Below are 24,066 nucleotides of genomic sequence, written 5' to 3' on the forward strand. Positions count from 1 at the left end.
GGTTCAGACTAACCCCCTCTGCCCCATGAGATCTGTTAGAACCATGCTATAAGGGCAGGTTTTCAAATCCCAGGTGCAGGCCAACTGGTTTATATTGTAATGAGTACTGCGGTGGGGGAGTTTTTAGTCTTGTCATTTGATCTGTATGCAGGCAGTTGCAACCCAACACTTTCAAAGGTGAAGCAAAGGTTTAAAACAAACTGCACCTATGTGTTATCCGTCCGGCAGCAAGCGATAGATGCGTGTATGATAACGAAAAAATAAATGTGTTTTGCAGTAATATTGTGATGTTAGGTAGTGGCGCCTCGACTCTTCCCATTAAAAAGTTAGCCGGGATGGGAAGAGGACGGCGCGTTAAGAAACGCCCGCCCGCACGGAGAGCTGTGTTTTGCAGGATCCGGCGCGAGGCGGGCCGCTGGAGAGCAGGCTGCGGGAGCCCCTTCCCGGGGCAGCTCCCGGGCGCTGCCCTTGCCCGGGGACCGCGGCCGCGCTGCCGCTGCGGGGAGCGTGGCCCGGGGCCGCCGCCGCCGCTCCCGCTGGGCCCCGCCTCCCGCCGGCCCGCGGCCACGCCCCCCCGTCCCGGGCCACGCCCCCTCCCCGCCCGCCGCGGCCGTAGCCACGCCCCTTCTTCGGACGCGCGTGGCCGTCCGTCGCCGGTCGCCGCGGTAACGCATTAGGGCGGGGCCGCCGGCAGCCAATAGGGATGCAGCCGGCGGCCAATAAGAGGCGGCGGTTGAGAGGCTTAAATGCGGGGCGGTTGGGTAGAGCTCCGTCCTGTGCTCGCCGCTCGGCCATGGCTCTCAGGATTGCCAAGGTAGGTGCGGGATGGAGCGGGGAAGAGCCGGGTGCCGCGCCGCAGGCGGGCGGCTCGCTGCTCGCCCTAGCCCGAGGCGGCCGTGCGGCCCGACCGCCTCCCGCTCCCTCCTTCCCTCGCCCAGAAACGCCGCAGCCTCGCGGGCGGAGCGGGGCGCAGCAGGGCAGCCTTCCGCGGTTCTTCCACTCACCCCAGTTCCCCCTCGGCGGGGAAGGCGGTGGCGTGCGTGCACCCCTTCTCCTGGGGCACCCCCTCGGTTCTCCCCGGCTCCCCCTAAATCCTCAGGCAGCCGTGCCCCCCTCCCCCAGGCCCGCATCTATACTCCTCCAACCTCGGGGGCGTGTGGCCGTGCAACCCTTCCTCCGGCCCGCGGGTCTCGGGCGGGGGTGGTGGGGCGGGCAGCCCTCCTCCAGCTCTCGCGTTTCGGGGGTTCAGCCGTGCAGCCCCCCCGCCGCCCCCCGGTGCTGTGCCGCAGCGTGCAGGCGCGGAGCCGCCCGGCCACGGCGCGCTGAGCGCCCCGCCCGCTGCCCGCAGCACATTCGCGCGGCCGCCGAGGCCGGCGAGAGGAGCAGCCTGCAGCCGTTCGCCAAGCGCGGGGCGCTGGCCTCCGAGATGGGGCTGCGCCCCCGCACCGCTCTGGGGGACATCGGCAACCGCGTCGCAGAGCCCAAGATGTGGGCCAAGAAGGTGGCGGAGGCGGAGTACGAGGCGGAGGCGGAGGCCGAGTACGAGCCGCAGCCGGCCACCAAGCCAGCCCTCAGCACCCCTGAGGAGAAGTTAGTTATGAGGAAGAAGGTGAGGACCATTCCTGAAGACTTGCTGCGGCCGGCCCTGGAGCCCCAGCTGGAACCCTCCCAGGTACCTCCCGCGGCCTCCTTGGGGCCGTGTGCCCCCCTCCCCGGCCCAGGTCTCCGCTGCCCCTGCGGCAGGGCTGGGCCGAGCGGGAGGCACAGCCTCACGCGGCACCCTGAAACGGGGGTGGTGAGCCCCTGCAGCACTCCCGCACTGATCCTGAATTTCCTTGTAGTTGGAGCCTCAGTCACCAGTCCCCATGGATATATCTGGATGTGCTCTGTCAGAGGACATGCTGTGTAAGGCTTTTTCTGATGTCTTGCTTGATGTGGAAGATGTAGATGCAGAAGACAGTGCGGATGCAAACCTCTGCAGCAACTATGTGAAGGACATCTACAAGTATCTGAGAGACCTTGAGGTTGGTAGGAGTAGGTCAGAACGGCATCTGCTGACCCTTCCAGTGAACCTGTCATTATAGGCATGGCTTGGAGCTGGTATTCATTTTCACCTATGTATTTTCATAAGGCATGAATAAGTGATCCCTCAACTTGAAATACAAGATTAAACTGAGCTGATAACATAAACAGATGCCAGCTGTTAGAGCAATCAACTAGTGGTATCAGTACCATGTTCTTTCTAGCCCATCTCTATTAAACAAAGAAACCTTGTGCCCTGTGGCCTATACCTATGGGCTATCTCTGTACTGAACTCCTTGATAAGCCTTAAGATGCAACAGAGGCTAGGCATGGCAAATGCTTCAGCTAAGTGACTAGTTCTATTAACCCTATTCCTTCCACACAGGAAAATCAACCTGTCAGACCCAAATACTTGTCGGGCCAGGAAATCAACGGGAACATGCGTGCCATACTAATTGACTGGCTGGTGCAAGTACAGATAAAATTCAGGCTCCAGCAGGAGACCTTGTACATGGCAGTTGCTATCATCGATCGCTTCCTGCAGGTGAGTGTCTCTCACCTAATGTCAGGCAATGCTTTTTTGCCTAGGCTAAAGCACAATGAGCACTGATCAGTAACATCACACATGGTTAGACATGTTACCTGTAACAAAATACAGCAAAGACCAGCAGAGGGCATTTGGTGTTGAACTGTATGTACCACATAACCCTCTTGGCTATGAACAGTGATTTAATATATGAAAACTGCTTAATCTTCTCCCTGATTTGATCTCAAAGCCTTCTAATACTCCTGCAGATGCCAACAGAGGTAACAGATGATGTACAGTTATTCTGTATGCCAGTATGAACATCCTTCCGTAGAACAAACCTTACACTGGCTACCTTGAAAAGCTGTGTTCTCAGCCAAGTCATTTGGATAAATCTCTACTGCTTCTTACTACAGGATAATGCTGTTTCTAAGAAGATGCTACAGCTGGTTGGTGTCACAGCTATGTTCATTGCCAGCAAATACGAAGAGCTATTTCCCCCACATATCAATGACTTTGTCTATGTAACTCATAACACTTACACGAAGTTCCAAATCTGCCAGATGGAGATGAAGATTCTGCAAGCCCTCAACTTTGGTCTGGGTCGCCCTCTCCCTCCGCACTTCCTAAGGAGGGCTTCAAAGATTGCAGAGGTAATACTGAGAGGGAGGGGGTGTTACTGTAAGCAGCATCTGGAAAACGCAATACTCAGTTGTGGTAGCTTGGCAAAACGGTTCAAAGCTTTTGAGTACTGCACCAGTTTAGCAACTGAGCCTAGTTGAGACTCGTCTCCCATGTAGAAACGGGTCTTGTTTCTGTGCTTTCAGTCACGTGAGCCTAATCTGCCCAAAACCAGGGTTAAAATGCCTGCCTGGTACTGCAGGTGACTGCTAGACTGCCATTGGAAAGAGTGGCTCTAGACTACGAGCAGCCTAATATAGCTCAGAACTGCTCTGTAACGAAGCCACTTGAATTTCAAGCCTATAGCTCTGGAAATGTTTGCTAAGGAAGTATTTCTTCCTGCTTGACTAAACAAAGGCTTGACAAGGATGCTCTTGCCTTGAGGATAGCCAATACTCAGCTCTGACTTACTGCAGGTGGACTTGGAGCAGCACACTCTGGCCAAGTACTTGATGGAGTTGTCCATTATGGACTATGACATGGTTCACTTCCCTCCATCCAAGACTGCAGCAGCTGCTTCCTGTTTGTCTCTGAAACTCCTCAATGGGTGTGAGTGGGTAAGTCATGCTTCTCAGACTGCCTCCTAGTTTGGGAATTGGTGTGCCTGTGCACCAGCTTAAAAGGCCACTCTGGGCCAAGTGTGTGCCTTCTGCTTCCTTCGTGGTATCTTTGCATGTTCCTGTCTCCACATGGTCCATTACCAAGGGGACAGAAGTAGGGCAGTAACTGTTAACCCTCCGCTGTGAGGCAGGAGACTGCAATTGCCTAAGCCCCACAGAAGACAAAGAGCCCAGCATACTCGGATTGTGCTTGTAGGCCTGTCTAACGACTCTCTTCCTTTCAGACACCAACTTTGGAACACTACATGTCTTACACCGAGAATGACCTTCTCCCAGTTATGCAGCATTTGGCAAAGAACATAGTTCTTATGAATGAGGGCATTACGAAGCAGATGGTAAGGATCTCACAGTGTGGGTGGGGAGTGTGTGTGGTTATGAGTCAATACGTGGTGCTCTGAAGCTGCCTTAGCTGAGCCGCTGCTGTCTGACCTGGGTCAGGCCTCTTCACTACAGCTGGAGGTCTCTGTCTTGCCCAAGTGGCATGAGCCAGCTGTGAACTGGTCTTGTATGCTAGGATGGGCTTGGCTTGACCACCAAGCCCCAGGCAAGCTGGAGCAGGGTAAACTTATTCAAACTTATCTCTCTGCAGGCAATCAAGAACAAATATGCCAGCAGCAAGAATGCCAGGATAAGCACCATTGAACAGCTAGGCTCTTCTCTCATACGGAATCTCGCTCAACCTCTGGTTAAGAGGTTGTAATGCTGGAGCAAATGTAAGCGGACCTGGAGTATTGTGTGAGCAAATGTAAGCGGACCTGGAGTATTGTGTGCCACTGTGTATATAATTTATCTGAGTGTGTGTTTGGGAGTTTTAATAAAATTTCTCTCTTTTAAAAGTCATCTTCCTCGTGGTAGTAGAATTGTGTTCCTCCTACAGCTGAGGCATCTCTGTGGAGGCTGTGAATAGTGAGAGGCTAGCCCGGGGGGGTTGCTGGTCCTCCAAGTGCTGTGACAGGTGGGAGTGTCACAAATTAAGAGTGCAGCTCTATTAACTTTAATGTTTATTGTAGTATTTTTTTTTTGTTAGTAAGTTAGCTATCAGCTCTAGGAGAATACTGGTCAGGGAGTTAGGTTAATGGTTGGACTTGATGATCTTAGGTCTTTTCCAGCCTAAGCGATTCTACAATTGGAAGTGGTAATTGTTCTTTGCCCACCGCTCCCCCCTTTTTTTTTTTTTTTTTTGCCTCGTTCCCCGCTCGAGCCCACCACAGGGGCAGGGAGGGCTCGGGTGGGGACCGAGCTCCCAATTAACACCGACCCGCGGCACGCGCCCCCCGCCTGCCGGCCGAGCGCCGAAACGCCGATACAGCAGAAGAGGCCCAGGACGGGCCGGAAGCGCGCGGGCTGCTGGGGAGCCCCGCCCCGCCAGGCAGAAGCAATCGCCGGTGGCGCTGCGGAGGGGCGCGCGCGGGAGATTTGAAGGAGCGGCCATGGAGCGGCTGCAGCGGGAGCTGGGCGCGGCGGTGGTGGCGGCGGCGGCCCAGGCCCAGCCGAAGGCGAAGGTGGACGTCCTCATGCTGCTCCGGTCAGCGCTGGGGCGGCCGGGGAGCCGCTGGGGCGGTGGCGGGGCCGAGCGGGCAGGGGTGGGCGTGAGGGGCGGAGGCTGCAGCGGGGCCCGCTCGGCCCCGGCTCTCCGGGGCCGCGGCGCGGGGTCTGGCCGCTGCCGCTTTGCTTCCAACCTAAACGATTCCATGATTCTGCTCCAGCATGAGGGACCAGATGAAGCAGCAGCTCATGGAGTGCAGCACTGCCGTTCACGCCGGTAAGCTCACCCCAGCTATAACTCTCCCCTGTGCTTCCTCTTAATGTGATGTTACAGTAATAAACAATGCGACGTGGCTAGTATATGTACCTTAAAAAATTATCAAAAGTACTCGTTATAGTAATGAAATGTTTTTCTTGGCTGAGCACCTTACTGCATGTTCTAGACAGCTCTAGGAGACGTGTTTGAATACTTACAAAGCGGCTGCATGACTATTGCCCGCTGCCCTTCCTCCTCTTGGGTTTTCACTTTAGACCCCTCTGACACGTGATGACAGTTTTCAGGAACCTGATCACTGGGGCTGAAGTCTTGCCAAAAGTCTGCCAAACTGTTTGGCAGTAATACAGATTTAAGGTGTTTCCATTACCTGTGTCCTCTTCTACTGAACCAGCCGGTGAGTGACATATGTGAAGCAGTGCTGTGAGCCGGCTCTGGAATGTCTGAAAGGTGCTAAATGGAAATATTTAAAAGCCACATTATTTCTCCGATACAGCTGATTCATAGTGTAGTTTCACAAACAGTGGAAGAGATGATAAGGGGTGGAGGTAGGAATACCTTGTTAGTATAGCCATCCAACTGCTTATCTTTTATGCTCTGTAGATTGTATTAAAAAGTCTCTGTTGTGCTTTTTTTAGTGATGTTCTTTCTTTGCAGGTCAAGAAAGTTACTCTGATCACATCATTGAAGAAAACTGTGTTGTGAAGTACGTCATTGGATAATTTCAAACTTTTGATGTACTTTAAAGAGGAGAAGCGTTGAGAATTGGAGGCTCTCTTCCAGTTACTCCTTAGCAAATCACTGGATTAACTATCAGTACTTTGCAGGAGTCTGGTGAAAATAAAGGAAATGAAGAGAAAATATGGGGAAGAAATATTTTACTCAGTCTTCTAATGTAGTTCTGTATATGATATAGCTTCTAAATTTGCAGTCTCCGTTGTGATGGCTAGAATTCACTAATATAGTCCACATGCTAAAATACTCCTCACCTTAATAATTTGTGGTTTATAGGAAAAAGTCTTATTTTAGACACATAGAGAGCAAGTTAAAAATGTGGTATTGCTTTTAAATTTTTTGTTACCTTCACACCGTCTGTGGTTCGGGGGTTTTTTTTTTTTTTTCCTTTAGTGCCACATGTGATTTGGAAAAAGATATGGATGAAGTACAAGTCTCTTTCCAGAACAAGACTTTAGCCTTGCAAAGGTAGAATTTTCTTCCTGTTTATTTGGAAGTTTTCTCTTTTGTTTATGTGTGCACACATAGATGCACATATACATAATTCTGATTAAAACAGGATTTCAAAGTGATAAGGTGTGTGTTACAAACATGGGAGATTTTAGTACCATTGAACCAGTAGGAATGCAGATGGAGATGCCGTAGAGAACAAAAAAACCCCAGCACTACAAGTTGGAATGTCTAAACCCAAAGTTCCTGCAAAATTGTGAAAGTCTGACTATATAAATCAGTAAACGTATTTTTTGGCAGTATTTTACAAATGCCTAGGAAAAGGTGGAAGCTGATAGGTGTTACATGTCTCCTGTGTTACACGGCTGTTCATTTGAATTCCCACCTTTGTCCAGCTTCCCTTCTGCAGACTCTGGGATTAATGGTGTCCGAGTATGTTCGGCAAGAGAAAACGGAGTTGTCACTCTCACAAATAATCACTGATACGCCTTTCTTGTCCTGAGAGTTAAGCCACATTATTTAAGACGTGATATTTAAAAGGTGCTGAGTATTTTAGGTATATCATTCCAATGTGAAAGTGGACATAAATGGAACCTTGGAAATACCTCTTCTGTTATTTATCTAAAGCTACTTCCCTCAGTTTCTTATCAGTTGTCCTCAGTTACATGTTTCTTCCCCACACTATGCAGGATCCAACTTGCGGTTACCCTGAGAAACAAAGTGAAGCAAAATGATAATGACTCACGGTAAGGTGTTCTTGGGGAAAGGATGGTTGGCAAGGAATGGACTTCACACAGTTTAATGTGACATGTTTCTACATTACTTCACTGTACCTTTTTTAAAAGCGAGCTTCCTTCTTCTAGTTTTGATTGAATGATATAGAGTCCACCTTCTGGTTAGAATCAGTGTGATCAGACCTATTATATGCAGGGTGGATTTACATTTGGGCTCTGAATTAACCAACCTTTGATTATAGAGATCATAATTTTTGATTCACTAGTAAGAACTGTTTGCAGTTAACAGGTTTTTGTCTTTAGTGCATGTTACCTGTGTTTATAATAGCTGAGCACGTATTACAGGCTTGTAACAGAGCCTTGCCTCTGCTTTGCTGCCTTCATTAATTAATCATGCAAGAGCTTAATGTCTTTGAAAAAGAACTGAAAGTTTCAAAGATGTTTAAAATTAGCTTTTAATTTCCTGCACAATATTAATGGGTGCACACATACAAAGTATAATATAAGAAATTTAATTTCTGTCAGAAATACAGCTGAAAACATTTCATCTCCATGATGTCCCTGCTACACACCAGAATTCAGGAGCTTCCTTGATGGCTTCCAAGCTCCATGATTTGAAATGTTAGACAGACTTAACTGAAACATTAGGGAAACTGAGAGGGAAATAAGGTGACTATTTGGCGCCTACAACAATACTTAGTACAACAACTGTAAAAAAGAAAGGGTGCAGTTTGTAAAAAAAAAAAAAAAAAAAAAAAAAAAAAAAGCTTTGTTTTGGTGTTAGGGGAAATGGGGATTTTTTTGTTTAATCCAAATAACCTTTATTAAAATGTTTGTACTGTTGACTCATATTAATGGTCTTAAGGTATGCAACTGTGTTTCCTCCCTTAGACTGATCATGGAAACTATGAAACAGATAGTAACGCTCAGCAAGGCAGTAATTGAACATCAGCAGGTAAGTGGCAGTAGTTGCTTCTGTTGCAGTTGTGCAGGTCTACGAACCTCAACATGGGCAGGAGCGCAATTTGAAAGTAATAGGATTGCACAAGTCTTTTGAAGCTAAATAGGTGGCCCAAAGGCTGCGGTTTCTAGTGGTGTTAAAAGTACTGAAACGATTACATAAAGTATGTAAGAAAGCCTGCTTCGAGAGCTGCCCTTAACTGCTTTTGTGGATTGAATTAGCATCTTTTAATATAGTTTGGAGCCAAGAGTCTAGGAAATACTTTTTTTTTTCCTTTCAGCAAGCACGTGAGAAGGAACAGAAATTGATGGACCTTAAAAGGAAAAGATTCTGTAAGTGTGTTGGCTATATTGACTTTGTTTTATATTAGAATGTAGAGTTCATATTTGAAAGTTCTTGTAGCAATATTAATTTACATCTGAAGTAACTGCGAAACTCTCAACACAGTTATAAAAAATTCTGAAAAGTGTAGGAAGTACTGTAAAAATGAGCTGGTGCGTTGTCTACTTGAGCGTGAGACTGACACATTAGAATCAGAGATGCAAGACGATAATCAAAAAGAATGTGGTGCCTTTTTATTATTTACTGTAAGCTCCCCAGAAAATTACACATTATCTAGTAATTTAAAACAGTCCTACAACACCTAAAGGATTTTTTTTTTTGTCAGACTGCACCTTTATGAAATGTTTGCAGAATAGTGGAGGGGATTTACTTAAAAAGAACTTTCATAACAGTACATACGTTGGTATTCAGTAGGCTTGTTAGAGTGGGTCAAATTTAAATGTGAAGTCAATCTTCAGAACTTAATAAGGTAAATATGTTTTTTGAGTGCTCCTGCTGTCATATGACCAGGTTTACCAACAGTTTTAACAACTATTGTTTGTTTCCTGCATAGGCAGTGGTGTATATGTTGACAGTAATGAACAAACACAATGAAAAATCCATCTTCATAGGAAAAATGAACATTCCCAATATCTTTGGAAATAAGGAACACTGTGTCAGCATTCCTTCACTGTATGAACTGCCCCTAAATGGTTTCATTCAGTCTAGTTTTTAGCCTGGTTTCCTATAAAAAACTATTAATACTCATAGGTGTTGTCCATATGCCCCTTGTATGATTTTGGAATTTGGTTTCGATCCAGTTTGAACCAAGGGGAAAGGGTCTTAAACACCTCTGACTATAAAAGTTGTGACAACCAAAGACGGGGAGTAGGACAGATGTTCAAATTACGGTCCATGCCTGATGGAAATGCAGACAGCATACAAAGTACTTCCTGTTTTGCTAGCAGCTAGGGAACCAATCGATGTACTTTGATACCAGGTAGCCACAGCACATGTTGCCTCTTGTGTGAAAGGAATATCTTGAGGTATATTGGAGGGAAGGGATGGAGTGTGAAGTTAGGGTTATTGCAGTGGAAGTGCCTTAGGTGTCTGTAAGGAAAAAGCATATCTTTAGTTCTACTCTCACCTAACTACTTCTTAATGCTTCATTAATGGAACAGCACTAAAACAAGCTGGAGGACAGAAACTACTACACATTCATGCCAGGATGAAAAAACAAAAGGAGGAACAAGCAAGTATGAAAGCGAGCAAAATGCTGGAGAAGATATGTAATAAGTTACAAAAAGAAAGAGACTTCACTACAGTAATTCAGAATGTATTCCAGGTAATGTGTTGTAGCTTTTAGAAGCAAGGTTGCAGTTTTGTATTACAGTCAAGATAACACAGTGCATGGTAAATGTAACTTCAAACAAAATTGTGTTTTCTAAAAACTTTAAGTAATGATGGTAATGGATAAAATGCTGTATGAAAGGAAAATTTTATTGCTTTAAAGGCTAAAAGCATGAAATTGTCACAAACTTTTTTTTTTATTTATAAATTTTTATATAATTTTTAATAAATTATTTTATATTATAAAATTATTTTATTATAATTATTTACGGAGTTTAGACAGACTCTATCAATCTATCTTTATTCCTTTGTTCCCTTAAATGTACAAAAATAATGCATTTTCTCGGAGAATGTCTGTCGTGACAGTGGGTGTGTTTCCCTACACTGAAAGTCACCCCTACACCCCCCCAAATCAGTTCCCCCATCTCATGGTTAGGAAAAATAAGTAGCTCTTAATCCCTTGATACCAGTGAGCCAGACTGCTGCCCCTCACTCTGCCCCTTCTGGCCATGTGCACTTCTCTGTTTGTGTCGCCCGCTGCAGCCTTGTGAAAGCCTTGGCCCCGCAGCCACCGCCAGTCTCCAAATACTTTCAGTGACGTAGTCTTCAACCTTGCGGTTACCCACATACCAGATGCTGCTGACTAGTCTGTATCCATATAGCTAGCTGGCAGGTCATCTGGAGTGTGGAGTCACGCAAAGTGAGGAAGTAAACCTCATGATTTGGGATAGGGTGGAAGGGCCTCCTTGCAGCATCCTGTGCTCAGAGGGGCTCTATAGGCGTCACGTATGCTGTGCTGCAGTCTGGTACTCTGCCTCTCACCGTGTGACTTGCCATGGCTTCCTTTGCTTGGCCCCACACATCAGTGACTTAAGTACAAAAATGGGAGGCAGAGTGAACGGTAAATTGCAATTGCAGTGCTCTGGAGTTTACCTTCAGACGGGTTATGAAATCCCAGTTAAGCGCACACAAAGTTTATTTAAAAAATTTAGACTGGGGAAAAAAGAGAACATATTGGAGGGCTTCAGGTAGAAGAGAGGATATAACCGTGCTGTGAGTTTCAATGATCAGAAGACTTTCAAGGACAGAAAAAGAGCCATATGTTTTTCTATTGCATGCTATGTCTACTACTAGTTTGCATCAATAACAAAGTTACATCTCAAATTGAGAATAAGATATTAAGTATTTTAGTGGATTTTAGATTAGATTCCTAGAATTATCTTCTGGTTTTATATTCCTGAAATCTTCTGAGCCATAAATAGAGCAAATCTTCTTTGGTTAAATTTAATAATTCCCCTTTTTCAATCCAGAATGGCACAGTAAGAATGTTAACTGTGTTATCTTGTGTTTGAGGCAAACTTTATTTCATGTGTTTCTAAAAAAAAAAAAAAATCCTCTAAATTCCTCTGTTTAAAATAGGGGTGGAGTGCAAGCACCTCTAAGAAATTCAAAGCACCGCTTTTTTTTTGCCTCTATGTATTGACAATTGGATCTAAAACAATACTTCCCTTTCTCCTCTTTCCCCCATCTCGCCTACTTGAAACACTGCTGTGAATTTCAAGGGTTTGCAAATTAAAAATTAAAAACCAGACAGCTTTTGAGAGATTTTAATAGGAATAATCTTTTTTAAAGGCCTTTTTTAACCATAATCTTTCTTTCTTACAGAATATCATAATTGGAAGCAGAGTTAATTGGGCAGAAGATCCATCTTTAAAGGCAATTGTTCTACAGCTTGAAAAAAATGTCTATTTTCTGTGAGTCAAGAGAAACAGTGTTTAATTTTATACAGTCTATGTAATTAAAGTACTAAACTTGACAGATTTAATATGCATCATGAAAGCATTTTTTAAGAATTTGAAAATTTAACCTTTCTGGAAGTTTGTGCTCTCTCTAGAGACTCAGAACATGGCCACGCAACTCTCTGAAGTGAAATTGAATTCCTGGTACACAAGAAATGTTTGAACACGTAGTTTCATCAGCTACGCCATCTGAAGAGCCACTTCATAGCTGTCCTGTCCCACGTCCTCATCTCCCTCTGAAAGGCAGCGATAACACACGGCAGAAGAATAATCTATGTATTTCGAGCTTTTATATAAAAGTGGGTGTCTGTCCTCTGCCCCTGTGGAAAGCCCAAGCTAGAAAACTTAGTTAAGTCAGTCTTTGGGGTTTTTTGCTTCTTTCTTTCTTATTAAAGCATTATGTATAATTTTAAACACCTTATGCTCTATTGTAACAATCAGCTGTGACTGTGCTGTATGCTGTTTAGTTAAGCAGAGCATCCAGCAGTAGATGCAACCTGTAGATGCCATCCCGTGTAGCAAAACATGACAACCTTAGGGAAAATGAGTGTAAAATGGTAAGAGGTGACTTCATGCTACCGACTGTGCAGCTAAGCAGTATTTTAAATGTATTTTTTTTAATTGACAATTGCCATTTTTGTTTTATGCGTGAAGAAAATTGAGCAAATCATAGCGTCTGACATGTTAAAGCGTTGTCATTTGTACTTGGCGAGTGAATAGCGTCTTCTAAAAGGTGGACGGGACGTGTCTTGCTCGAATAAAAATAAAACACAGACTTCCTGGGATTTTTGTTTTTATTTTGCCACAGCCCCAGCGCCGGGCCCCGCCCACGGCGGCAGAGGCCCCGCCCATGAGGGCGGGGCCTCTGCCGCCGTGGGCGGGGCCCGGCGCTGCCGCTCAGACGCGGGCGGCGGGGCGCGGCGGCCGGGGGTCACCATGGGCAGTAAGATGGCGGCCGCCACTAGGGTCGTTCAGGTAACGGCGCTCGGCACACGGCCCGGGGCGGGAGCGGGGACCCGACGGGTGGGCCAGGGCCGGGAGCCCGGCTCGGGCGGCGGGCCTCGGCTGGCGTGCGGCCGCCGGGGCCTGAGGAGCCGCCGGGGAGGCCGGTGTCCTTGGGGCGGGGGAAGAGGCTCGCCCGGTGTCGCCGGTCCTTTGATGCCGGTGCCTGGTTCTCTGCTACCGAAGGATGCTACAGGGCAGCCCGCAGCCTTTTGTGCGCGGTTCGAGGGGAGGGCGCTAGGCGGCAGCTCCTTTCTAAGCCGTTCTTCTTCAAGGTGAAAGTGAGACGTGGAGGCTTCTTCAAAAGGCATGTTTCAAAAACAAGCTGTGTGGCTTCGACTAGCAAGCTTTATAATTTATATCTTTTTTTTTTTTTCGTAATGGAGCTCGTCAATCCCGTCCACCCACCTGAACTAACATCTACAGGCAGAGCACAGCTGGCAATTGCATGTGGTGAAACTTCATAATTGTATTTACGGGACTGTGGGAGCTGTTTCTGCAGACACACACCCTGATTGCTCTGAGAAAAGGAAGCGAACGCTTTTTTGTGCTCAGGACTTTAGGGTGGAGGAATGCCTTTAAAGGTGAAATTTCTCCATGGGTGAACATAGAACAAGTACTAAGTTTATCAGAGTGGTGATACAGAAAGCAGTGGTATAGAAGTGGTTGTTTGATACGTTGTATGTTCCATTTTATTATTGTGACGGTAATGTGTGTCTAGAAATATATTTTACTCTCCCTGTTTCTCCTACTGCCTTGCCTTGTTCTAGGTAGTCAAGCCGCATACTCCATTAATTAAGTTCCCGGACAGAAAAAGTAGTCCCAAACCTAAAAGTAAGTTATTTAATCTCTATATACAACTTGCGCCACCTTTCTTTGCATTAACTGTTTTATATAAGGACCAGCACACGATTTTTCTGCTTCAACTACACGACTGATTTTGACCAGGGCTTCTGAAACATAGTTGTTCTAGTTTGAAGGCAACGCTTTGACTCTTCTTTTTCGGACTCTACAACTGTGGGAATACACATAATACATGCATGTCTTTACTTCTTGGTCAAGGCAGATTCACAAAGATTTCTAGTGTTGCTTTTCTACTTATATATAAAGTCCCGTTTTTCCAAATACTAATCTTTGCCTGAAATGATTGTGCCCAAGTCAGTTTGAAGCAGCTTTAGGTATTCGGTGATATTTGCAGAAATGATGTTGCATTTTCCTCATCTCTTCTTAGTTGGAGTATGCGATGTCTGTGGTATTTAAAACCCCAACTATTGCTGGGAGGTCCATCCCACTGCAGATTTTAAGAAGTGTTTCCTTGTGCTACTAATTAATGCTGAGAAAAAATTTCATTTCATTGCAATCTTTGACATTAATTATTATACTTGTAGCTGTGTTGATATTTTATAGGATTCCCAATACTGTGACATTTGGACATCAATGTTATATGAGTGATACGTTGTTTTAATACTCCTTTTGAGTCAACAAAGCATTTGAAACTAAAGTAGGAGACGTCTTGAGAAGCTCTGTTATGTTATTCTCGCCTGTTTAGAAATTATACTGTACCATGTTATTTGCCACAGCATTATCCCATTTGTGTCTTAGCTTTAAGTTTAGTTTATCCATTAACATTACAAAGTATCTACAGTGCGCATCAGTGCCACTTCTGACTTACCTGCAAACTCTTCAGGAGCTGTTTTCTGCAATAACTTTCTGTAAGAATTCTGTATGTTGTGCACAATTCGGCCAAATGCACCACCTCTCATGCCAGTGAACTGCTTTCTCAAAGGCTTGAAACCATGTTACTTATCTCTTGTTTATCCCTGCATCAGAAGATTTTTGTGACTGTATCTTTCAAGTGTGTTAGACTTTTCTACCTTAATCAGGTAGAGTCATCTCATTAGTGAATTGCAATCTACCTCATCTTGGTTGAATGCTCTAGCAGTAACCGTGTTTCACTGGACTGGACTGTTTCTTCTGCGTAGCCAAACAGAGGTCTGCAGATCAAGACTAAACTTTTAGGGACATGGGTGCTTGAAAGGCCAGCCAAATTCTTTTACCATATTACTACTGCAACACAACGGTCTCAAACTGGGAAGGGAAACATGGTAGAGACTGTATCTGAGCTAAAGCAACAGCAGTATTAAGTCAGGTACTTTTGAGTCTTGACTTCCCATGTTTTTAATTTATTTTAATTAATTAATTTAATCCTCTAGACATTTTTGTGGTGTATGAAACAAACTTGGAGAAACTGTTTCTTGTTTTTTCATATATAAGGTGTGTTATTTCTCGAAACAAAAATACTTTGCCCCCTGTTCAGAATGTGCTCCTTCTGATGGCCTCTCTTCCACCTCACTCTGTTCTGGCCCTTCCATTGTCAGGGACCACCTGATCAACTTGGGACTTTCAGATACAGTCTTCTGACTGAGAACTTCTAAATATGCCTCTCAATGGTGGCTTTTTTTTTGTTTGTTTTAACCAGTGTTGGTTTGATCGCACTGCTGCAGGTGTTTGACATCCCAATCCTGCCATTGACTCTCACTCACTATAGCTAAAACTGTCTCCTTGGTCCTGCTGGAGGCAGGAGGGAGAGAGGCAGGCAATGCTGTGGTATTTTAACTCCTCACATTCTTTGACCCATCCAGTCTTGATGCTGCTTGTTTTGTAATTATATAGTCCCTCTGTCCCAGCTGTTTAGATGTTGCATTTGTCTTGCTCATTTTTCAGGAGCACTGAGAGGGTCTTCCTGTGGAAGCATTCTGCTTTATCAGGTGTTTTAACCTTATACATAGAGGTCTGAGTGCTTACGAAGTAAACATTGCTGTGAGACTCTGTCCTGCCAGGTGGAGTAACTGCATACTTCCATTGTAAAATCGGCCATGGTGGGACAGGCCTAAGGTTCAGAATGCTGACTTTGACAACACTGCCCTTTTGTCATCTGTTCTCCTGTCCTCAAACTCAAGGCACCTTCTCTAATGTGCATTCCTTAAACCTACCTCCTGGCCCTCACCTGTAAAGTACTTCATGTACTCCTTGGTCAATTTCATGAACATTGATTGCTGATGCCCGATACTTGGTGGTCATCCTGCATGTCATTAACAAAATTTGATACGATGCCATTTTGTGATACTAAAAATGGGTACAGTGCTGCATTGCATGTTGTGGTATGACGTAGCTGTGAGCTTTATCTTTCTGTAAGCCTCTACCTCTTTTTCCCTTGTCTGTCTTTACAGTCACAGAAAACAAAAAGCATCATCTTAGTGGATCTTAGTTACTTATCTTAGTTATCTGTCTATGTAATTGCCTCCACCCACACATTTATGATACTTTGTGCTTTTTCTGTAAGTACAGCTTCCCAGTGAAAAAGCCTTTGTTAGGATATATGCTGATTTGTGTTCTGTTTCTACATCGGTATGTCTGCCACTCAGACTTTCACTGTCAGAATTGTTTCACTATGCTCTTGAGATATTTAACAACAATAAAAATAGGTTGTGAGAAGTAGAGTGTCTTAATTCTTTTAAGTACTTGTTATAATGAAAAAAGTGTCAATAACTGGTAACTTTTACTGGCTGCTCATTAGTTAATGTTACAGTTGTCTTACATTTCTGTAAATGGTTTTGTAATCTGGGTTTCAGTACAGGAATCTCTACAAGCAAGTGTGCCATCTCTCCATGCTTCAAAAGCACAAGAGTCTGTAGGAGGCAGATCGCCGGCATTTCAAAGTATTTCACCTGTTAGTAGAGTACAAGGTACACCAGACACCTCTGAATTAGCAAGAACCTTACCTCAGAAATACAGAAGGAAACTTATGTCAGATGACGAGATTGAATATATTCAAGTAAGTTTCCTATATTGGTATGTATTGGCTGTGTCTACCTAGCATTTAGCTTATTTCTACACCTTCTTCAAAGTTTCAAATGCGGTATTGCACTGCAATTCTTGGTAAGGGTGCGCTCCCAGCTTTCACAGCTTTGATGCGCAACACCCAAACTACAAATTCTTAATACACAAGGTACCCAACTCTCACTAATTAGTAGCTTGTGGTAGTAGCTGAGTGGAGAGATACGGACTTAAAACAGGCATGCAGATAGCTAGCAATAGCCGTAGCCTACGTTAGTCGCCCTCACTACCTGTTTGTAACAGCTGTTTAATGTGTCATTTGTATGTGCTGGACAGGAGGACAGGAGTCTGCTCTTAGACCAGCAAAGGCTAAAGTCCAAAATATTTCTCAAACTAGTTTTTATAAGTTATTTATTAGTAAGTGAACTCCTGTATTTCTAGTAGTGGAAACATTTTATTAAACTTGATATAAATATTTTCTGCAATATTTGCAAATCTGGCATTGTACATGAAAGGCAAGAAAACAATGCTTTTTTTCTGTAACAATTCTCAGCTGTAAACACTGATGCATAAAAAGGGAGAATGGACAAAATTTGAAGAACTTGTGAGATGGGCGCAAGTTTGAAATTAAAAGATGCTTGAATAGCTTTGTTAAATGATAAGGACACCTACAGTGTAATCATGTTAGTAGAGGAAATCAGTTTTCCTGCATGAATGTGGGTAGGGTATTATAATTAGAAATAAAACAAGTTAGTTCCCATAGTAATACACTTCTTGACCTCTACCATAAATTTTCTAACGGTGAGGTAAGTTGTAAAATAATGTTGTTGGCAAAATAATGAATTGAATACCTTTCTCATTTCTTGTAAAGATTGTAATGGCTCAGCTTGGCTTTGTTTTTACTTTGCACTTTGGAATTTGGGCAGTGAAAATAGTTCTAAAACTTGCGTTCACTGCTGCTGTGTTTGTCAGACCTTTCAAAAGTGAGTTGAGTCAGGTTTCTTCAGAGTGGGAGAAGTGGAAGCAGCTGTGATCTTTTTGTGTTCTCCCCTGAAAAAATGGAGCTGCTCCTGGTAGATGCTGATATTTGACACTCTGTGCATGTTCTTACACAGATTAAAAATCAATGTATAAATGAGAAATTAAAACTAGAACTTTGTCTGTTAGTCTGTAACAGTGCAAAAGAAGATTTGATCTCCATTTCCTGTTCTTCTGGTGGAATATATTTAACTGTCTGCTTCTCTTTTACAGCGTGGAGGTCCAGAATAAGTATGGACGACAGTTCATTGGCCACTGCTGAAGTATTGTATTCACAATAAAGGCTTTTCCTTAATATTATAAATGATTGTGTACTTAACAGCTTTAATAAAACCCCGTATGAAGGGTCAGAAGGTTGATGCAGCACACCATATATTGTGATTGAGAAGGATTTTCAGTTGCTGGCTAACTAGCAATTGAATATACCTGATGTCCACACCATTAAAGTATTTTTCTAATAAGCCACTTGCAAACTGGACAACAGAACTGGGTGATTTTGGTTTTCTACTTAGAAAGATTCGGATGTCTCATCAGGAATGATTTTACGGGCTGGGGAGGGGCACTGAAGTATTCTCTCAAGGTCCCTTCCAAACCAAAGCATTCTATGATTCTGTTCTCAGAGATCATCGAGACGTTGCGGTTGTTCTCAGCAGTTACACAGCTTCGGCCGGGCGGTTGCATCGCAGCCGTTTTCCCTGAATATCAGATCTGAGCTTGGGAGCAAAATAAGCACAGGTTCTTCCGGGATGATTTAAGTCGTTAAGCTGTTTCAGCAGACAGCCCTTGGGGCCAAGTACAGTTAGTTACCAGTCCGCAGTACACCTCATCTGAAGGCGTCCCTTTATACTAAAATGGTGGCTGTCGCCCTTAGCTACGGCCTTTGACCGGCTCAGAGGAAAGCGAGCTCCTGCCGCGGGCAGGTACGGCCGGGGCCGGGGCCGGGGCCGGGGCCGCCTCTCCCCCTCCCCTTCCCCCTCCCCTCCCTGCCTGCCCCCCGTCACGGGGGTGACGGCACTCCGCCTCTTCCTCCACCCCCCTCACCCCGCCCCGCACGGGCCTCCGTCGCGTCGGCGCGGAGGGGGCGGAGCCTCTGCGGCTCTCGCGAGGCGCCGCCGGCTGCGCGCGCCGGGGGCGGGGCGAGGGGCGCGGTGACGCCGGCGGTTGCCAGGAGCGGGGCCGGAAGCGGGGCGGGGCGCTGGCGGCGTTAAAGCCCCCGTCGCGGCCTCGCGGCTCCTCCGCCAGTGTCCCCCGTCCCCCCCCCCCCCTCCCCCCACCCTCCCGCCGGTGGCGGCGACGATGACGATGGACGCGCGGGCGCGCGCCAAGCGCTACGAGAAGCTCGACTTCTTGGGGGAGGGGCAGGTGAGCGGCCGTTGGGGCGCGCGGGAGGTGTATGTGGGAGCCCCCTCGGCTGCTCCCCGCCCCCCCCCCCCCCCCCCCCCGCCCCGCCGGCCCCGGGGTCCCCTCTCAGGGGCCGGCCGGGCCCGGCCGCTCCGCGAGGGGCGGTCAGGCGGCGCCGGTGAGGGCCCTCTGGTGACCGGAGGTGCCGCGGCCGGGGGGAGCCCGCGGCCCGGGGACTGCCTGCAGCCGGGCCTGGCCCCGTCTCGCCTTCCGCAGGCGGCGGCGGGGCCCCGCTGCGGTGCGGGGGGGGGGGGGGGGGGGTGCCGCGGTTCTGGGGCAAGAGGGGAGGCGGCTGGGGAGGCAGGCTGACGCCGCCAGCGGGCTGACAGCAGGGCTGCGTGGCCCCCTCCTGAGGGCAGGCCCCGGCGCGGGCAGCTCTCCGGCCTGAGGAGCCGGGCTCGGCGGCCGCGGCTGCATTGCGGCTTGCTGGCCCCTGTCGTCACGCCAGCCTCTCTCTCTCCCCCCCCCCGCCTCTTAGTTTGCCACGGTCTATAAAGCAAAGGATAAGAACACCAACCAAATCGTGGCTATTAAAAAGGTGAGTGTCAGAACATTCCCATTGTGTGATCAAGTGTCTGGTTGCTCTTGACCTGCCTAATCATTTTTTTTTTTTTTGACCCACTTGATGGGTAATGGGAGAACATATATTTCTGTTTCTAGAGTGTTTTGTTTAAATGATCTAGTTAACCTGTCTTTAATGCTTCCCCTCCCCCAAGAAGATAGAGCAGCTTCAGGCTTACTATATTTCTGAGTTTCTGAAGGGTTACCTGGTCTGTAACTTGAAATTTCAGTTATTTGTTAGATTTATTTTAAAAAACTCACACACATTTCCAAACTTCAGACTTTATTAGTCCTTTATAGTGGCTTTTTTTTTTTTTTTTAAATCTTTCCTTCTGCTGTGCCAGATTGCCTTCAGTCCAGGAATGTTACTCCTGAGTTCTTTAGAATTGATGATAGTTTTCTGACAAAATTTGACAAAAGCAATCTTTGATCTGCAGCTTACCTGTTTGAATACAAATGTTGACAATGGATATGTTGTCATAAAGCATTTCACTTCATGCTATCTGAAGAGCTTGCAGGAAGTTTTTGTATTAAAAAACGGGTGATTAGCCATGCTTTGTGAGGGATGCAAAATGCACATTACAGTGCTTTGGTTAGTTAAAGAGCCTACTTTACTAGGCAAGTTGAACCATATCAATAGTAAGTAATTTTATTTGATACGCTAATCCCTATTAGCATTATAATACTTTTCCTGTATGGTTGCTACTAGTAGCAGCTGCTGTGAAAAGCATTCTTTTTTTAATCAGAATATTTTCCTTTATCATCTTCAAATATCAATGGTGGGATTCTGGACTTGAAAATTTCAGGGCAGTAGACGATGGAGATAGAATGATTCTAGTAAAATTAGCATACTCTGTAAACTTGGGCTGGCTTAAAGTCCTTCAAAGATGACTGTCAATTAGTTTGCTCTCATTTCTGCCTGAGGAGAAGCTCATTAGTAGTATTAATAAAACTTTGTGGCTACAAAACATTTTATGCTGCCAGTTTGCATTATGTCTGTTTTGAGCGCCATCATGACTATTTTTAAGCTTTTATAAAAACTAATGCTGTCAAGACAATTTTTTTTTTTAAAGGAAAAAAAAAAAAAACCACCCAAAACAAGCCCTAGCTGGTAAAGTGCTTCATGGTACTGAAACTCATTTTGTCTTAGAAGAGTAATACTAAAGAATGCATCCCCTGCTGTTGGGGTAGGTGGCTTAACGTTATATAATATGAAACATTTCTTTTCAGATTAAACTGGGACATAGATCAGAAGCTAAAGATGGTGAGTTTTAAAACAAATTTATGCTGCAGAAGCTGTGCTTTGTTTGCTTTGTTTTTGTAAATTGGTACGTTAATTGCCCACACCAAAACTTGGCTGAGAAAAATGAGCTCAGCTCTCAGTCCAAGGCTTAGTAGAGGTTTGCTTCCCAAACTTCAGGGACAGAAAAAAGCAGCAGAGATATCTGTGTGCATAGTATGTGTCTAAATATAAGTGTACTACCGCTTAGCTTCTCAATTTAAGTGGATTATGAACATGAATATAGCATAGAATAACAATCTTTACAGCACTGAGTTTAGAATACCTTTTTGTATTGATGCATCTCTGTGCCTTAAATACTTAAGACAGGTGGGAGTATTTCTCTCTGTTTTCTGATGTTTCCTTTGTTCTATTTTTGTTATTTATGCTGAGACAAAAGTTGATAAAAACAGGATTTTAAAACTCTTGTCTCTGTGTGGGTTTGTTTTATGTTGAGAAATCAGGTTTATAGAGCAGAGCCTTTTGATCATGTGCTCTGGCCAGCCACGTGCCTTTAGGCATGAATATTGCAAATAAAAACCCAATAATCCCGGTCTTCTCTTACAGCCTGTGTGGTGCAGTAGAATTTTGTGTGTGTGTGTGTAGGCTGCCATCCTTCAGGGATCCTGCATCGGGTTACCAGCTTTCCAGTGAAAAATCTTTGCTCTGAACTCTCCAATTCTGTTCTAAGGGAAGAATTTTTAGAGAGACACTGAGCACTCATCCCACAGTCCACAGTTGAGCCAAATGCCAGAGAGTCATGATCCACCTGGCCTTCAGTGGACTAATGTCCTTTAAGGACAGTCATTACTTTTGGCCTATACAATGTCTAGCTATAGTTCAAAGATGTTATTAAAAATAATGATCATGTCTGGTTTCCCAGTGTTATCCGATAACCTGGTGTACTTTTTTTTGGAATCTAAGGCTTTGGCCACCCAAAAGCAGCCATTGTCAAGTTGATTCCAAAATAGGTAATTAAAATAGGCAAAGCAGGAGTGTAAAGTAATCCATGTTGCTTTGCCCAAAACTTTGCTAGAGTCTTTCGTGTTGAAGCATATCCAAGGTTTTGGGAGAACACTGTTTATCAGCTCATGCACAGCTGAAACTTTCTGCACAGCATACCATAGGAATATTTGCTTGCCAATCAGTTTTTGTAAAAGCCATACATACCAGCATTTTTGAAGGAGGAACTGTTACCCTGCAGGAATCATGGTTTGATGCAGTGCAGTCAGTGTGACTGCCAAAGTGCACTGCTCTCCCACTGTCCCCCCGAGTTTTTCCTCTATAAAATCTGGGTTGTTAAAATATTCAAGCAAGGGTGACTAGGTTTTGGCCACTGTACCTTTTGTGCCACAGCACAAATATAGAAAAACATATGCGCCTTGCCTTATTACATAATGCTATGTCAAAAAGAGAGATATTCATGAGGCTTGTCAGTGTGCCTCCCTCTGGAAGTGAGGCATGTTGAAGAACTGATATTTGCAAGATTAACGTTTCTTTAAAATAAACCCAAAGCTTACAAAACCCTGAAAAGGTGATTTTTTTTTTTTCTAGGCTTTTGCTAGAACTTTCTCTTTTGGCCAAAAGGGGGGCGTGTTGCTTCATAATCTAAATCTGATTACTGTGGTGTAGAATTTATTTGCTGTGGAAGAAAGTGTATGTCCACTTTTATTCTGCAGTAATCTACTTCTCTGTGGCAATGTACTTGTTATTTAACAATTTATTGAGCGGCGAGAAAGTAGTTTGTAATAGTGAATTGTCAGTGAGTAATAGAATAAGAGGTTTCTTTGGAGCTTAATCCAAAGTTTTAAATTTTGTTCTGTGTCTCTCTTCCCCCTCCCTTCTCCCCCCCCCCGTGTAGGAATCAACAGAACAGCCCTCAGGGAGATAAAATTGTTGCAGGAGCTAAGCCATCCAAATATTATTGGTGTAAGTAAAATGAATGCTACTTCTGGAGTCAGTCCTCAAATACTTTTGGTACAGGTTCAAAATGAAATTTAGAATTAGTTTGGTCATGGAGATGCTACTTAATTTTATTTGAGCTCTTCTTCCCCGCCCGAAATGGGCAGTAAAACAAGTGCTATGGCAAAACACCTATTTCAGTAACAAAGTAATTTCTTTTGAAATCCTCTTACTTTATAGCCTGGGGCTGTGTGGATATTAATGGTGGGGAGAATTGTGGAAATCTAGATTACCTGATTTTGCATCTCTGATAGACTTGCAAATGAGGCAGTGCTGAATTTACCTGATTGATTGTTTCACATGGAACTGGTGACAGCCAAAAGCAGGCTTTTGTAAGCAACGGTAAAGTGGGATTCATGTGGCTTGTTAGGTTTTAGCGCTGATATCTAAAGCCTCTGTTGGAAGGAGTAAAACCTGTATCTTTTCAGTTGCATTTAGGTTGACTTCCAGCTACAGATACGCAGCAGGAGCTAAAGATATTTTAAAATAATTGGCTAATAGCAGTAATTTGAAGGTCTGCCGTAAATATTAGGCCACATATGAGTTTTCCAGATATTTTATTTAACTTTTTCAGAGTGGAAATATGGTTCTCTTCTGGACTGAGAACTTACTTTCAAAGTGGTTGCTTTAGCTATCAAAGTTAGAGAACGTGCAGAGAAAGACAACAAAAATGGCAAAGGGATGGAGCATCTTCTTTATGGAAAAGTCTGGGATTCCTTACTCTGGAGAGGAAAAGGCTGGGAATGGGGAGGTCTACAAAACTGAGGTGGTAGGTAAAATGCATGCAGAGCTGATATTTGCAAAACCCCACAGTACTAGAAATAAGAGATGCGTTTAAAACATATATGTGTCCGGGTGGAGGGTGGAAATTGTACCACTTGACACAATATTTAGTGAATTTCTCGAATGTGTTGCCACAGGCATTGTAGAAGCAGATAGCATCAGCAGTTCAAAAAGGAATTAGACAAATTTATGATCAGCAGGTCCATAAGCAGGTACTAAAGGCATTAGACAAGGTTGTACTCCTC

At 44.9% G+C, this 24,066-nt stretch overlaps 4 protein-coding genes across 12 annotated transcripts in view; all 4 read left to right on the top strand.

The window, feature by feature from the left end:
* The first annotated feature begins 703 nt into the window (after positions 1-703).
* CCNB1 (cyclin B1) lies at positions 704-4,569 on the top strand. Its single transcript, XM_075726426.1, has 8 exons — positions 704-814; positions 1,349-1,672; positions 1,842-2,024; positions 2,408-2,566; positions 2,965-3,201; positions 3,646-3,786; positions 4,074-4,184; positions 4,439-4,569. The coding sequence occupies exons 1-8, from the start codon at positions 704-706 to the stop codon at positions 4,547-4,549; spliced, it is 1,377 nt and encodes a 458-aa protein (XP_075582541.1). The 3' UTR covers positions 4,550-4,569.
* A 710-nt stretch (positions 4,570-5,279) lies between these two features.
* On the top strand, positions 5,280-11,917 carry CENPH (centromere protein H). Its single transcript, XM_075726066.1, has 9 exons — positions 5,280-5,374; positions 5,556-5,611; positions 6,266-6,314; positions 6,737-6,811; positions 7,483-7,539; positions 8,419-8,482; positions 8,769-8,820; positions 9,991-10,154; positions 11,825-11,917. Exons 1-9 carry the CDS (start codon positions 5,280-5,282, stop codon positions 11,915-11,917), a joined length of 705 nt encoding a protein of 234 aa, XP_075582181.1.
* Positions 11,918-12,877: 960 nt separating this feature from the next.
* Positions 12,878-18,266, top strand: KGD4 (alpha-ketoglutarate dehydrogenase subunit 4). Of its 3 annotated transcripts, XM_075726178.1 has the most exons (5): positions 12,897-12,933; positions 13,347-13,544; positions 13,731-13,794; positions 16,593-16,795; positions 18,049-18,101. In XM_075726178.1, exons 2-5 carry the CDS (start codon positions 13,533-13,535, stop codon positions 18,064-18,066), a joined length of 297 nt encoding a protein of 98 aa, XP_075582293.1. In that variant the 5' UTR covers positions 12,897-12,933; positions 13,347-13,532; the 3' UTR covers positions 18,067-18,101. The 3 variants fall into 3 exon arrangements, with proteins under 3 accessions (XP_075582290.1, XP_075582291.1, XP_075582293.1); XM_075726175.1 differs by lacking the exon at positions 13,347-13,544 and having other exon boundaries at positions 12,878-12,933; positions 16,593-16,812; positions 18,049-18,266; XM_075726176.1 differs by lacking the exon at positions 13,347-13,544 and having other exon boundaries at positions 12,878-12,933.
* An 832-nt stretch (positions 18,267-19,098) lies between these two features.
* The window catches only part of CDK7 (cyclin dependent kinase 7), a 28,937-nt gene continuing 23,969 nt past the window's right edge, over positions 19,099-24,066 (top strand). For 4 of the 7 annotated variants that reach the window (XM_075726057.1, XM_075726061.1, XM_075726058.1 and 1 more), the window contains exons 1-4: positions 19,099-19,197; positions 19,715-19,774; positions 21,028-21,061; positions 22,938-23,005. In XM_075726057.1, coding sequence (XP_075582172.1) covers positions 19,132-19,197; positions 19,715-19,774; positions 21,028-21,061; positions 22,938-23,005 — 228 coding nt within the window. In that variant the 5' untranslated portion in view covers positions 19,099-19,131. Of the gene's footprint in view, positions 19,198-19,714; positions 19,775-21,027; positions 21,062-22,306; positions 22,395-22,937; positions 23,006-23,615; positions 23,808-24,066 lie in introns of those variants that run through there. The other 3 variants (XM_075726063.1, XM_075726064.1, XM_075726059.1) reach the window with 3 other exon arrangements.

Source organism: Pelecanus crispus, chromosome Z (genome assembly GCF_030463565.1).
Source record: "Pelecanus crispus isolate bPelCri1 chromosome Z, bPelCri1.pri, whole genome shotgun sequence".
NCBI lineage: Eukaryota > Metazoa > Chordata > Aves > Pelecaniformes > Pelecanidae > Pelecanus > Pelecanus crispus.

Excerpts from the sequence above, each read along its gene's own strand:
- CCNB1 (XM_075726426.1), top strand. The coding sequence starts at position 704 with ATGCAGCCGGCGGCCAATAAGAGGCGGCGGTTGAGAGGCTTAAATGCG. Across the intron at positions 3,787-4,073 it reads TCCTCAATGGGTGTGAGTGG|ACACCAACTTTGGAACACTA; the intron begins GTAAGTCATGCT and ends TCTTCCTTTCAG. Across the intron at positions 4,185-4,438 it reads AGGGCATTACGAAGCAGATG|GCAATCAAGAACAAATATGC; the intron begins GTAAGGATCTCA and ends ATCTCTCTGCAG.
- CENPH (XM_075726066.1), top strand. The coding sequence starts at position 5,280 with ATGGAGCGGCTGCAGCGGGAGCTGGGCGCGGCGGTGGTGGCGGCGGCG. Across the intron at positions 6,812-7,482 it reads AAGACTTTAGCCTTGCAAAG|GATCCAACTTGCGGTTACCC; the intron begins GTAGAATTTTCT and ends CACACTATGCAG. Across the intron at positions 8,483-8,768 it reads CAGTAATTGAACATCAGCAG|CAAGCACGTGAGAAGGAACA; the intron begins GTAAGTGGCAGT and ends TTTTCCTTTCAG.
- KGD4 (XM_075726175.1), top strand. The coding sequence starts at position 12,895 with ATGGGCAGTAAGATGGCGGCCGCCACTAGGGTCGTTCAG. Across the intron at positions 12,934-13,730 it reads CCGCCACTAGGGTCGTTCAG|GTAGTCAAGCCGCATACTCC; the intron begins GTAACGGCGCTC and ends GCCTTGTTCTAG. Across the intron at positions 16,813-18,048 it reads CAAGTAAGTTTCCTATATTG|CGTGGAGGTCCAGAATAAGT; the intron begins GTATGTATTGGC and ends TCTCTTTTACAG.